The 15,639-nt window shown below is 41.5% G+C and overlaps 1 protein-coding gene across 3 annotated transcripts in view; it reads right to left on the bottom strand.

Annotated features, from left to right (window-relative positions):
• Nucleotides 1-15,639, bottom strand: part of LOC102292440 (receptor tyrosine-protein kinase erbB-4) — a 376,157-nt gene that overhangs the window by 99,087 nt on the left and 261,431 nt on the right. For all 3 annotated transcript variants that reach the window (XM_005920194.3, XM_005920195.3, XM_005920193.3), the window contains exons 7-13: nt 14,750-14,891; nt 13,930-14,043; nt 10,924-11,050; nt 9,350-9,423; nt 8,506-8,596; nt 5,993-6,198; nt 2,708-2,840 (exon numbers count right to left, since the gene is read on the bottom strand). In XM_005920194.3, the coding sequence (XP_005920256.1) occupies nt 2,708-2,840; nt 5,993-6,198; nt 8,506-8,596; nt 9,350-9,423; nt 10,924-11,050; nt 13,930-14,043; nt 14,750-14,891 (887 nt within the window). The remainder of the gene's footprint in view (nt 1-2,707; nt 2,841-5,992; nt 6,199-8,505; nt 8,597-9,349; nt 9,424-10,923; nt 11,051-13,929; nt 14,044-14,749; nt 14,892-15,639) is intronic.

A 15,639-nucleotide genomic window follows, 5' to 3' on the forward strand; every position in this document is an offset into this window, starting at 1 on the left:
CCACTCGTTACCTGTATGAATGGCACCTGTTTGAACTCATCATCTGTATAAAAGACACCTGTCCACAGCCTCAAACAGTCAGACTCCAAACTCCGCCATGGCCAAGACCAAAGAGCTTTCGAAGGACACCAGGAAAAGTATTGTAGACCTGCACCAGACTGGGAAGAGTGAATCTACAATAGGCAAGCAGCTTGGTGTGAAAAAATCAACTGTGGGAGCAATCATCAGAAAATGGAAGACATACAAGACCACTGATAATCTCCCTCGATCTGGGGCTCCACGCAAGATCTCATCCCGTGGGGTCAAAATGATCATGAGAACGGTGAGCAAAGATCCCAGAACCACACGGGGGGACCTGGTGAATGACCTGCAGAGAGCTGGGACCAAAGTAACAAAGGTCACCATCAGTAACACACTACAACGGCAGGGAATCAAATCCCGCAGTGCCAGACGTGTTCCGCTGCTGAAGCCAGTGCATGTCCAGGCCCGTCTGAAGTTTGCCAGAGAGCACATGGATGATACAGCAGAGGATTGGGAGAATGTCATGTGGTCAGATGAAACCAAAGTAGAACTTTTTGGTATAAACTCAACTCGTCGTGTTTGGAGGAAGAAGAATACTGAGTTGCATCCCAAGAACACCATACCTACTGTGAAGCATGGGGGTGGAAACATCATGCTATGGGGCTGTTTTTCTGCCAAGGGGACAGGACGACTGATCCGTGTTAAGGACAGAATGAATGGGGCCATGTATCGTGAGATTTTGAGCCAAAACCTCCTTCCATCAGTGAGAACTTTGAAGATGAAACGAGGCTGGGTCTTCCAACATGACAATGATCCAAAACACACCGCCCGGGCAACAAAGGAGTGGCTCCGTAAGAAGCATTTGAAAGTCCTGGAGTGGCCTAGCCAGTCTCCAGACCTCAACCCCATAGAAAATCTGTGGCGGGAGTTGAAAGTCCGTGTTGCTCGGCGACAGCCCCAAAACATCACTGCTCTCGAGAAGATCTGCATGGAGGAATGGGCCAAAATACCAGCTACTGTGTGTGCAAACCTGGTAAAGACCTATAGTAAACGTTTGACCTCTGTTATTGCCAACAAAGGTTATGTTACAAAGTATTGAGTTGTATTTTTGTTATTGACCAAATACTTATTTTCCACCCTGATTTACGAATAAATTCTTTACAAATCCTACCATGTGGATTCATGGATTTTTTTTCACATTCTGTCTCTCACAGTTGAAGTGTACCTCTGGTGCAAATTACTGACCTCTGTCATCATTTTAGGTGGGGGAACTTGCACAATCGGTGGCTGACTAAATACTTTTTTGCCCCACTGTATGTACGACAGCACATGAAAAATCTCATTGTGTTTATAACAATTGAAAAGGAGACATCCACTTTGGGGCACATTAACAAACAACACATTAACAAAAAGACAAGTTTTTGCCAAGTTTTCTTTTGTTTTTTTCACATTTTGTTAAACCTCTCCTGACTTTCTTTGTAGCAGATTTTATGTCCTTTCTGTTGCCAGATGAAAAAACCTTTGAGAGTAGACTATGTAAAAGCAAGTAAATACCAACTCAGCAGTCTTTGTTGGTAGGTAGACACTTCTTACACCAGGCCTTTGGGTTATGGATGTTCTGATTCCACAAGTCAGGCCAGTGACTCAAAACAAAAAGTGGGCCTGTTGAATATTGCTTGCATTTCCTCACTGTGACTGACTGTATTTACAGTATTGGAAACAAGTGTGGTTCAGCCGCTCCCTGCCATGCGCCTTTCCTCGTCTTCTTCAAAGCCTTCGCTATGAGCTGTTTTTCCCGGCAACTTCAAAGCTTCCCTCCCACAAACGGCGCAGGAAAGGACCAGCAACAAGTCAACATGACCGAGGGTTGCTCGCTCTCATACACACTTAAACACGCGCTCTCCTCTTCCCCTGAGGAAAACACGAGCCTGACATCACACCGCTTGGAAGAAAAGTCATATTTATCTTGTGGCAGATGCTGCCGGTACAGTCTTATTTTAGATGGATGCTTTCAAGTGTTGCAATTCACAGCATCTCCCCGTTCATTCAAGAACAGCAAGAAAAAGGCTGGAAACTACGTCTACAAAGGAGGGTTTCTCCCCAGGTGAGTTGGCAGTGATCTTTTTGATGTGCCTCTTGGCAACATAGAGGGATGACCTGAATACAATTACTCACAGCGAAGATCAGTGGATTGTGAGGACACTCGGAAACAGCTTGCTTCATTTTCCTGCTCAGTGCAGTAAACACTCATGTCTGTCAGTCCAAATGGGTGATTTGAAATGAAATGTGCTTCAACAATGGTGTATACTTAAATTGAGTTTGGACAGTGGGTGTAATATGCAGCCAAATGTTCCTCTGACTGTTCGCACTGTAAAATTCCTTATTGGTTCATCTCATTACATTCATGCCAATCAGCAATTAGACTCTCCTCCTCCAGAGCCCTTGAGGATGTTTTGACTTCATTTTCATGCATTAAAACAGTTTAAATTGATTTTATTTCTGCTGCTTGTCACGTATGGCTGTTTGCTGAGGAATTAATCCAGCTTCCTGGGACCACAATGATCAGAAATGTGTTGTTTTTTTTTATTCTTTCACAGTTTAAGTCAGATCTACTCAAAGGTACAACATTTGCTCAGAATGTGTCAGAGGAAGGAAAGGACTTTTACTGAATGAATCGACTACTCACCCATCAAAAAGGTTGCAGGACTGAACGCAGGTACGGCCTCGCTTGAAATATCGGCAAGAGAGGCACTGGTCTGGCCCTGGTCCCCAACAGCCATCGTCCGAACACATTCGGTCACACACCATTCGTTGTTGGACTGTGAGGAGAATGTTCAAATGGTCAAAATAGTATAATTTTATTTTAAAGACAACAGGGAGGATGTTTGGTGTCAACACATTAAACAAGTGTTGGGGTACGATCACCTGTTAAGTGTGTATGTGGCTAATATCCAGCTTATATCTTTGATGATCCTTGGTCTGGCTATCAGCTATCAATTATATATCAGTTATATATTGTGGTTACGTAACACCTCGAAATGTCTGTGTCTTGGGATACGCCACAGTACGATCAGGTACAGGCACTATATTTTGTCCTCTTGTACACAAAAATAACTTTAAAATTCTCAAGCTCTACCAAAGTGCTTAACAGTTTTATTAAACATCTCTACACATATCAGTACTAAACAAATTAGGGTCCTGCAGCACAGACCTAGAAACTGGTTGGCAACTGGTTAGCAACCAGTGGACATGAAGGAAAAACATGTATTCCCCAATGATTGTTAAGTAGTTGGTGGCTTTTGCTAGTATTGTTGCAATAAACAGTGAGACTGTGAAAAGTGAAATGCAATTGCAAGAACTGGGTCCTAGGATCACCAATGTTTGGCTTGATAGAAGTGTTGCTCACGTCACTTCCTGTATGGCAACTCTGCCTCCTATTTTGATAGCAGGGACATATGTATACCTGAAGATCATTTGTGTTATTTTTTTAACAACATAAAATTGGTTGTACAGTCCTCTGAACTCGGTTTGTTCCAATAATTGATGCAATTGTCTTCTCAATCTAAAAATTAAGAATGGTGCAAAAGTTACAGACATTAACACACTTTCATCTTTGACCCCTTGGTGGCACAAGATGAAAAAAGTTGGCGAAATGGATCACAAGACTGTCGAAAGTCAGTGTTGATTCTTGGGGAACCCAGAGACTTCATTGGCAGAATGTCTTTTCTTTAAGATGTCTATAACATTGCTGCCTGTCCCAAATTATAAGTGTATAAATGTAGCAATGTGTGTATATCTATTCTGTATTCATGCCTAGGAGATAAGTCAGTGCTTGTAAATGGACTGCATTTATATATTTTTTTCTACAGCTATCGGAAGCTCAAACTGCTGTATGTTTCTGCCCACCTGAGTGAGTAAACATTGGTATTCCCCACATCTCTGCCATTAAAGAACACATCCACTATAATTGTAACCCCCCCCCTTTCCTGTTGAACCACAACAATCAATAATGCTCATCACACTCAATCGCTGAGTGACACACATATCCCCGGGAGTGTCGCCTGGTGGGGGCCAAACCCTTTGTCAACAGGAGAACAGTCAATCGTAGACAGTGGGTTGAGCCTAATGAAGAGACCTGTGTAAGGTGCCATCGATCGATCTCTAATACACACACCGTACTCATTAACTGGCTAATGATATGAACCGCAGTGTGGCAGGACCGTGAAAAACTATGGCGGCTTAGTTATCTCCATCTCAGACACAGAAAGCTTTAGTGGCAACCACCTCTAACAAATCCTCACAAATATTATAAATAAGCTGATTACCCTGGGTATTGTGGAATCATATGAGCAATATGTCCCTTTATTTGCCTGTTGTTCATTCCATCACGCCTCCACTTCCCATTGCAAGCATTATACTTAACATACCTTTAAGGCATGACAGTTCCCATGAAATTGGCCAAGTCAGTGTGTAATACTGGGGTAGAGGTAATTAGAGTGCTAATGGTACCATGGCTATGGCTGTCGTTTAGTCTCATTCCTACTGTTTTCCCTTTTCTTGTGCCTCTGGCTGCTGTTTTTTTCTCTCTCTTTTAGTATATTGTGTGGCTGTGGTTAAATCATCCACTTTTTCAGTCACTCCCTCATCCATACATCTATCTTCTGCCTTTTGTCTGGGACTGGCTGAAACCCAAACCTCCCACCCCCCAGCCACCTTCTCCAGTTTATGTGGGGTTTATGCTGGTCAACAGAGAGAGATGTAATCTCTCCAGCATGTCCTTGGTCTACCTCAGGGCCTCCTCGTAGAATGGCATGTAACACCTCACCCAGGAGGCATCCTAGTCAGATGCCCAAACCACCTCAGCTGACTCCTTTTGATGTGGATGAGTAGTAGTGATTTTATTACTGTACACTGATTTTTCATGCATCATAAGGATTTCGTAGAGCACTATATAGTGGATGAAATTTGCATTGCACTTGCACAACGGAGACGCATTCACTCTGACAGACTGCTCAGTTCATCTGTGTAGCATTAAAGAGTAACTTACACAAACTTTTAATGTTATACTGTTAAAATCAAACCCACACTGAGAGTCAATCACTTTAAACTTCTAAAAGATACTCTAAACGTATCCTGTCTACTTTATTGCAGGTAACTTTCACATGAACTAGTCCAAAAAGCAGATGCTAGCAGCTAACAAAAACTAGCCAGCTAGCACATCACTTTTACCCAATCGGCTTTCATTGCAATTGAAATTTTGCATGGCCTTGTCCTCAGACCGGTGCTCAGAAATTACTCCAGCAATTTATCCATCCAATCATTCTTTTAACTGACCCCGTTGTTATGAAATGTGTGTGTACCAGATGTGGTCATTGCTAACACTGAACACTGACCCAGCCAAGTTTGTCCCTTGTGTTGTTCGGCCTCTTCAGTAGCTCTTTGCTTCCACGTGACTCGGGTCCTTTATCTCATTTGCCACCACCACCCTGTCTCCTGCTGCCACATTTTCTTTTGCCACTCTCAGCTTCATGTCATTTTCCCGTCACCTCTCTTCTGTTTTTCCCAACCTGCCACGCGCTCTGTCCACCTCACCTGGAACCTTCCCTAGTTTTCCTGGCAGCCACAGCCTGTCTGTCACACTCTCTCAAACTTGAACACCAGCCAAACCCAAATTAGCAATAGTCAAAATGCAATAAAACTACAGTTTCTGAGTGGTGCTGCTCACACCCCTCCTGAAACACTCAGTACGATTACGTGGAAGAAAAAAACAGGAGAGCAGGAGTTCTTGAAAGGTTTAAAAACTATTCAGAACCCTACTTTGGCATCAAAATTTGAACCATTTTGGATTAATTATGCAGCTAAGACACTGCGTAATGATGCAATATTGCTTAAACTCTGATTCCTCCCTCAGAAGGTGCAGAGGTCTGCAAAAGCTAAAAACTTTAATAGTCTTAACACCACATCTACTCACTGCACTCCTTTGGATCTTGGTTGTTACGGACGAGGACTTTTTGGCTCGGGGTCCTAAATAGCGACGTCCAGTTGATAGTGTTATAGAAGCAGAGGCGGCTGTTGTTGAAGATGTAGACGTTCCCGGCGCTGATCTCACTCAACGACTGGAACTGGAGCGAGGAGATCCAACGCTGCTTCAAGATCAAAAGAGAAATACCACTTCCACTGAAAGAGAAGAGAGAATAGAAAAGGAAATGAGTCATGGCAAAGGGAGAAGGGGTAGAGGGGACGAGTAGGGAGAAGAAAGGAAATCAGAGAGAAATAACAAATTTAAAAGAAATAGTTGGAAGCACACAAGAAGATTTGGAAAGCAATTTTAACAAGATGGAAGAAGAGAAAGTAGGATGAAGGAGTAATTGAGGGTTTAGGAGGGGGGGGGAAGGAAAGGAAAAGACAAGGTTAGAGGGTGGGATGAAAATATATGATGGAGAGGAACAGTAATGAGGGGAGAAAGGGAAAATGGATTAAGAGTTAAGCTAAAAGTCAGACAAAAGAAGAACAAGAAGTCACGTAAAGCTAGAGAAAAAAAAAACTCCTATTAAAAATGTAATGTTAGAAAAAAAAAGAAATACCAGACATAAAGAAACTTTTGCAGATGCAGAAGGTTTCTCCAGCTCGGACTTGTACTCGAGCACTGCTGAGCTACATGTACATCACGGGCATTTACAAAACACGACTGGACCTCCTTTGACTCTGCAGCACTATCTCTCTCGAATCTGTCACTTGCAAGCAAACACAGAACCTGTTATCAAAACAGGGCAAATCAAAGCTGTGTGACAGCAGCGCTTCAAAGAGCTTCTGTGAGCAAAAACCTGCCGGTGGCTCACCAGCTCCAACGGCGAGCATCCGAATAGAGGAAACAGCAGGAAATTAGATGATGCTCTCGGAAAAAAGACCATAAAATGTTCGAAATGGCCAATTTTGCCAACTTTTCTCTAAAGAATCCAGGAACCAGCTGAGCTAAGTCCTTCTTCTGGCAAATGCAAATCTGTGCATCACTATTTTGAGTAATTTTGCTAACAGACAGCCAGCACAAACCAATCACATAACCTCTTTGGCAAAGATAGAAATACTATAATTTAGCTGCAGGCTTCAAACATGGTTATTTCTGCAGAATTGTGACATCATTTTGCAGCCTACGAGGTCTCTCCTTGACAAGGGCAGCTGATAACACTGGTCTACAATTTTTGAAAAGTTGCATGCATGAAACAGCATATTAGATGCCATAGCAGCTCAATTCAAGGTGTATCAAGGTGGGATGTTGTCACATACAGACGTTTCATCAATTATTCGGAATATTCTGACATGCAAATATGTTGATATCGTCCCGGAGTCTTATCATTTTAAGCATCTGTTTCATTTTCAACGATCAGAAAGGAAAGAAAAGTTTGACTACATTTATTTCACAAGCATTTTGTCTATAGACAAGTGTAATATGAACAATCCCTCTGGAGTTAAGTGAGTATAATGGGTTTATTTTAATTTATTTAAATATATGCTGTATAGCTTTGTGGAATTTATTATTACTCCTCAGTAATGAATGAGCAGAAAGCGGTGATATTGCAGTGTTTCCTCTTTACTGATCTCGCTCAGACGCACGCATTTGCAAACCTGCAACATCCATCCATAGTTTTGTTACATGGGCAAACAGGATATTATAGACATCCTTGTTCTGTCTTAGACATTTTCCAGATGAGATGTAAACATGGGTCTTAAAAGGTGTCTTCCCACCTGGGCTTTGCTGGAAAACCTCTAAGAGCTTTTGTCCAGGATGCATCATGATTGGAAGCCCAAACCCAATACAGTTGGCTCCTTTCAATGCAAAAGAGGAGTGGCCCTACTCCCAGCTCCCTGTGGATGTCTGGGCTCCTCACTCTATTTCTAAGGTACAGCCAACCACCTTACAAAGGAAACTAATTCCAGTATTTAACAGATGTATTCTTTTAGTGACTACCCCAGACCATATGTGAGGATTGGATATATATTGGCTGGTGATTTGGAAACTGTCTCTCTTCGCCACAATAGTCCAGTACAATACCCACGTTACTGCTGACATCCCAACAATCCAACTTTTTACAATCCACCTGCTCCTCTGTTGTGAACAATACTCAGAGATAGTTAAATGCCTTCTTGGGGCAGCTACCGTAGTTTACTCACAGGGAAGCCTTCCAATGGTTAGAGGGAAAGTGCAAGTGCACCCAAATGATTTATCCTGCAATGGTCCAATTTTGGCAGCGTGGTATCGCGTCAGGTCATAGCAAGAAGGTCCTGCCTTCAAATTCAGGTTAACTGGCAATTTTACACTGGCTGTAGGTTTAACTGTGAACAGGACTGGCTATCTGTCTTTATGTGTTAGCCCTGTAACAGCCTGGCAATCTGGTGAATCTAGTCTCTCGGCCTTGAAATGGATAAGTGGAAGAAAATCCATGGATGGACAGAAGAAAGTTAGTGTGGGCATGCCTGCAAACATACCTGTAAAGAGCTCTGCCTCCAATGGTAGCCAGGCTGGAAAAAACACTAAGATCTGTCATGTTTTCAGGCCAGGATTGGATGTTGAGGTAACCTAAAGAAGACATGTCAGGCAAAGTGGTTGAACATGTGCTAATTAGTATGTGGCGGTATTTGATGAAGGAGCACAAAAATAATGAGCAACGGATAAAAACCCTTCTGTTGCCTACATCCAAAGTTTCAGATCACGGAGCTGCTCTGAAGTTCAAGCAAGAAACCCTTTTCTTTGTAGGAAATGCGCTTGCAGAAGACAATATTTAATATTTAATATTGCTAATTAAAAGAATGGATTTAATATTCTGCACAATTTGTCTGGTTGCCTTTAATGACAGATTATATCAAATCAGCATCTGTGGAAATGACATTAAAAGGGATAGGAGCAGGAAATGGCTGGGATAGAATGGCCATTGCTCTTTCTTATTGCTTAGGTTTTCATTATGAAAATGCAGTTTCACTCCATTAGCTGTTTGGCTCAACTGCAAGTCGCGGTTTAATATGACAAAAGGGTTTGTATACGAGGTATTGCTCATCCCTTAAGGCCTCTAATAGCTAATGAATAAGTACACACACAAGGATGCACACAGCAGCAGCAGCACACAGTGAAAGAACGTATAACTATGGAGATATTGCACACACACAATAATATTATATGCACCAGAGCTCCTTTTTGAGCTTACTGGCAAAAATCTGCTGTCCTCTTAAAGCTTTCTTTCACTACTTTAGAGGCCAAATAATTCACACGGCCGCATGCACAAACACACCCTGTAAATCTTCTTGTATTCAGTGTTTCCAAGTGAGGCCGTCTTACCTGTGATCTCTTTCACGGTGCGGAACACGTTGAGGCGCTCAGGGTCCAAAGGCCCAATACCGTGATACATATCCCTGAAGAGAAGTATAAAGCATAATAAGTCTATGTTGCTAAAGCAAGGCTTTATAAATGAACGTTTCATTAAGGTTTTTAAGCCAACTAAAGCCGATAGCCAAATTATGATTTATAATCATTCTGTCCTCAGGATGCTGTTAAGAGTAGCTGACAAGGTAAGAGCGCTCCCTGACCTTCACTGCTCTCTTTTTTTCTCCATGTGCAGTGGTTTTGTGTGTAAAGTTTTCATCCATGTAGTGAAGCCTATGTTGTCCTTCAGTAAAACTGCACATATTGCTGCTCCTACATAGTACCCCAACAGTGGGTTTATTAACTATGCATAACTAGAATGTGGTCACTTGTAGGGATCGACTTGAAGGCAAAAGATCAGTATGTCTGTACAGAGTCTCAGTCACTCAGTATGATGAGCTAAAGTTCAAGTGGCTTTTATAGTCATTTCAACCATGTACAGTGGCACAGTACAGAGTGAAATGAGACAGCATTCCTCTGAGACCCTGGTGCTACATATGACATATAACGGACAAACACAGGCCTACGCAAAGTGCAATATATAAAAACAGCAAAAATGAACAAGACAAGACAGTGCAACAATAGACAGAACAGGACGATACAGTGCAATGGAGATGTGTGTGTGTCTGCGTGTGTGTATATGAGTGTGAGATAAAGTGCTTGAGTCCAAGACAACTGGACTTCTTTTAGGCTCTTGAAGACATTTCAACTCTTGTCCACTCTTTTTCAGCTAATAACGCTTAACACGTGAAGTAAAATGTCTTCAAGAATCCCTAGTTGCCTTCAGCTCAAGCGCTTTAAAGCATCTATATGACTCGTCAGTAGACCAAACTGTGTACTAGACACCATCTTCACCGCACCCAATTTAAGAACCCAATGGGTATTGGGGCCGGCCGTGGTTCAGAAGGTGGAGCAGGTCATCTGCTAAAAACCTTGACTCTTCCAACCTGTATTTCAGAGCAAGACACTGAATCCCCAATACATCGAAAGGAGTATGAGCAAGTGAATGCTAGGTCAAAAGTGCGTAGGCATGGAAAAAAAGCACTTGCATGAACTTGTGTGGCTGGGTGAATGATGCTTATTGAAAGTGCTCTGAGTGGAAAAGCACTATATAAGTATCAGTCCAACCCATTCCATCACCAAGGTCATCAGTGGGGACAATGGGGATGCCAGAAGACATCTGGATCCAAACTTCTTGTTCTGTATGGCAGTTACTTTTTTGCCAAAGCAGATGAATTTCCCAGAAAAGAAAAACTGATTATCAAACCTCAGTAATTCAAAGAATGTACAGTTTGACACCTTCTAGTTTAAAAAAAAATCATAGAAAAAAACCACATAGACAGATAAAATTTGTTTGTGCATGTTAATCTAGAAGTTCTGAAATTGTATGACACATAAAAAAGTAAAAACAAATCTTCTTTTTGTGTGTGCTCCATCAAATATGCTTAACAAAAACTTGTGTGAAATCACTGAGTGTGAGTGGCACTCACCCTTTAATGCCAGTAATGAGAAAGATGAGGTTGCCATTGATTTTGGTGCAGTTGACAAATTTATCAATATTGCTGGCGTCAACTGTTTGAGCTGACTGCAGGCTTCCTGTTCCTATACCGTCACACACTGAAACAACAAACATCGAAACACACAATTAGTTAGAAATACTACTTAAATGACCATTGTAGCTGCTTTAGCAATGGAGAATTTACCTACTTTAATGCATATCTGAAGTCCCTGTATATTGCAAAGGCCTAATTTTGAGAAATTACCACTGGCCATTTGTCACTGTAATGTTTCATACTCTTTTATGAAAATATGGTCCTGCTTTTGGGTGTGCATGAAAGGCCATGGCCCCTCTCCATGTATTGGAATTCTTTTGATGAAAGCATGGGCCAATCCACAGCCAATTCCTCCCTATAATGAATTCATTACATCTGCATTAATTAGACTTGCGGTCTAGTGTGAGCCAAGTATTTCTGACAGAGGCGGAGGGGATGATGAATAAGGCTGGCATTAAGTGGTGTAACCAGTTTTTGATAGTGATTTATACCAGCCAACGCGATATCTGAAATGTTAATTTGTTATCATTTCCCAGAGTTCTTTGGGCTATCCCTCATTAACCCCTCCCTGCTATGTGACGATGTAATCAAGGGATTAGCCAATCAATGGATGCCACAGCCCATACATGGAACCTGAAGAAAAACACTGTTGCCTTGCCTCCGTAAGAGAGAGGTCAGATCAGTTACCTTTGTGAGAACAATGTGATGACGGGGCTAATCCTCTGTATTGAACTGAAGTAATGCTGTTTAATTTCACATTAGCCATTTTAGGCATTTAGCAGACGGTCTTCCAGCAAAATGACTTGTAATTACTGAGCAGGTAGGAGCAGTTTCTCATTATGAGACTATTTTGTGTTAATTACCATGTCGACTGTTGTGGGGATCAAACACGTGACCTTCATTTATGCCATATTTAACTTCCAACAGGATGTAATGAGTATGCACTGGATACACATTGCAGTGATAAGAGAAAATGAGTGTCATGTAGCCAAAGCCCCGTTAATGAAATGCGCAGAGATTAATTTTGCGTTAGGACCTAACTATTAATGTTTGAAATCAACAATATGGAAGGTTTAGAGAAGACTTCATTAATAAAATGAGATAAAGTTTACTGCATTGCTGAGAATGTTACAGATGTGAGCACTGCACGGCGTGGCTCATACAGGAAAGAAGATGTTGATTTTGGAAGGGTCGCTGGAATCAATATCTGAGCTGTAAGTACATTCACGGTAACATAAAAAAAGCTAAGCTGCCTCCCGTGAAAATAAATTACATTTCTTATATAAAGCTTTTTAAGTGATTCCCCTGGGCTCGTGTCGATTTGGTATCATCACTGTTAGCATAAAGCTATTAGATTAAAATGTTTTAACTGCATAAGCTCTTGTACATACAGTAAATGCAGTGCAGTGAGCCTGGTAGCCGTAGAAGCAGGGGGAAAAATGAGAATCAAACTGGATTATCACTTCACTTTGTTTGATTTGCACATTATACCTGTACATTATTGTTATGCTATCATAATAAATAGATAAAAATCTGCTCATTTTCATGGTTTATCCATTCAACAGCACAAATTTGACAGCCTAAACCAAAACTACCCAGGCCAACGGGCAATAAAACACCCCAGGGTGACTTATGAGTTACTCCAAGTGTCAATTAATATGAAACCATGAGAAACCTTGAGACAGAAATATACCTTGGCCACACTTTTCAAACATCCATCTTAGGTCTCAGTCACACAGGCTTAGAGACCAGTTGGTGCACTCCTTGATGGCTTGGTGTGTGGTTGTTGGAGGGTGCGAAACCAAAGTCCTCCTTGGGATCACCTTTGTTGAAAGCAGATTGCTGCAGTTGACCATAGTTTGCATGGAAGTTGCAGCATTATATATAAAAACTGTCCAACTGCTGTCCAAGCATGAGCAAAACGAGATCCCCACAAGTAAATGGAAACCCTCTGAGGTCACAGTAAAAGTTGTGTTTCCCTGCTGCCATCAACACATTGCTAAAGCCACAACTTTTACTTTGAAGACAAATGTTCTCATTTTCTGGTTTGGATCAGTTTTCATAGTTTCACTGCTGCTGAGAGAGTAGTTGGTGAGTGTTTGCAGACAAGTTTGCATCTTCCATTGAAACTATGAGCAATCGCAGCATTTTGCTAGTGGTTTTCAGTGTGGTTGCATCACTGACTGGTCTCTATGGCTTCATGATTGGGACATTAGCAATCAGTTTCATAGCAACTGCCAACTACTTGATTGGGGAATTTTTCCCTTGGGATAGAAATATGGTTATTATTTTTTTACTTCTGGTGACTGATTGGGGGAACAGTTGACAAATCAGAGACCTGAACCTATTACAGAATAAGCTTTTGAGCAATTAACTGTGGTCGCTTTGCACAACAAAAGCTGAAAAATCTTGCATTACAAGTGCATAGAGAATTTATGACGAACAGCTGCTCTAGCTTCTGTTTTGACTGGAAATGACTGTGTAGGTCAGATCTTGCTCTGTCATTATTTACTGTATGGTCCCTCTTGTGTTTCTCCATACAGGAAATTAAAGATATTCTTGCTGAAATCACCTGGTTTATCCACAGATTTGTATATGCTTTATACCTATAACTTTAGAATTGCAGCTTTTGCTACCTTGTTTTTTAGAGCCAGAGGGTGGTTTGCTAAGCTATAAGCTAATGTTAGCACTTTTGTCTCCAAAAGGCAAATTGTTTTGTAACTTTCCTGTTTATGTATTTCCTTTAGGTTTAAGTTTCATTTTGTTTAATTAGTAACTTCCCTGCTAGGTGTATGCTAGGCTTCTACTTCAGTAGTTTGACTCACAGAACTGGTCCACCATGTTTAACAGGCATGAAACACTTTAATATGACATTCAGCACAAGTTGACTGAAGGAACTATATATTTCGCACTTTATTTTCAGAAATCGCTGCTTGGGTTTACCTTTTGGACAGATGTCTGTGCAAGGGATGCACATTTTAATCCGGTTCTCCTCCACTTCCATCTTGTTGCTGGGACATGCTCTCACACAGGAGCTGTGGTCCACGACAAAGTTATCTGATAGAAAAAGCAGCAAAAATCTGAATTAGAGGACTTCACCAGTCTTTTAGCATACCGCGTACAACCCCCTACAATAAATTTGAAATATAATACTATAAAAATCAAAGCACATTCCTGGAAGGACCCCTCTAATTGTATGAAACTGATTGTATTTTAATCACATTTGTGTAATGATCAAAACTAATGGTCTATATCAGTGAGAAACAGTAATGAATTAGCTAAGTACTTGGTTGCAGAAACAGGAAAGCCATACTGTGGTATGATCATCTGATGATCAGTAGAAGTCGAACATGCAGTCTCTGCATGTCACTCAAATTTTAATGCACGTTCCCTGAAATATTTCACTACCATAACTGCACATCCATGACAGAACGAGCTAAGCCTTTTCAGCTGCCAGAAGCTGAAGCAGATGGCATAGCAACTAGCTGATTGAGATACACACTTTATTTATGTTTGATTTATGTTTGAGTAATCTATCTTGACTTGAAATAATTGCCTGGGGTCCAATTTCAGGATTGACAGGGGATAAATGACTCATCAACAGCACAGATTCTAAAAAACAAAAAACAAAGACTTATTTACGAGCGTTATTATCAGCATCTATGTTATTGCGGCGTAGCGTTGTGTAATGGCACACACACTAGATCATTTTGCAGCTGCTTGGATGTGCACTGCGTTCGCTGAGAACTAGGTGCAGACTTACGTGGACATTTCTTGACACAGAAGGCTCCATAGGTGTACTTCGCCCTGGGGTTGTGCTCTAACTGGAAGGACGTCGGGTTGTACACAAAGGGCTGAGGGCACTGGGTCACGCAGGCCCCGCTGTCGTTGAAATTGGTGCAAGCCTGCAGAGGGAATACAACCGCAGTGAGCTAGGTTGAAGGCAAATGGGGAGGGCTGTGATTTTCCTGCATAAGTCACCATGAGCGAAAGAGTATTACAGCAGCATTTCATTTTTACGTGGGATTGCGACATGCGAATCATGCGGCCCTCCTTTGTCTCTTTGAACGCCAAATGGGAGAAAAATTGGAGCCATTGATCCACAGCCATGATGTAAATGGTGAAATGTTTTCCCATAAACCTCTTAAGTGATTTGTCGTCTGTGGCCACAGGCGGAAACAGCAGTAATTGAATTGGATGAGCCTTTCTGTGAATTACAACTACAATATCATCCCTGTCAGCATGTGCAGGGAAGTCATGCACCAGTTTGAGGAAAAAGGTAGAACTTGAGGTGATAAAAGGGATATTAATTATGACACAGAATCCCCAATTTGTCCTTTAAAGAGTGCCGCTGTGGAAGATGTTTACAGCACCATAAAATGACAAACAATTTATCAGCAGGTAAACAAAGTGGATCATTTTCGGGCAGGGAGGATGGCAAACAGATGTTGGACAAAAGATGTGGAATGGGAAGAAGGATGAGTCTAGATAGGATGATTTTCTTTCTTTCTTTTTTGGTCACTGTACGTGTGTGTTGAAGGCAGAAATAAAAGAAGTAAAGAGAGTTAAAGAGTGAGAAAGTGTGTGTGTGTGTGTGTGTGTGTGTGTGTGTGTGTGTGTGTGTGTGTGTGTGTGTGTGTGTGTGTGTGTGTG

The sequence above is a fragment of the Haplochromis burtoni genome, unplaced genomic scaffold (genome assembly GCF_018398535.1).
Source record: "Haplochromis burtoni strain Fernald_Lab_line unplaced genomic scaffold, NCSU_Asbu1 Contig_38, whole genome shotgun sequence".
NCBI classification, from domain to species: domain Eukaryota; kingdom Metazoa; phylum Chordata; class Actinopteri; order Cichliformes; family Cichlidae; genus Haplochromis; species Haplochromis burtoni.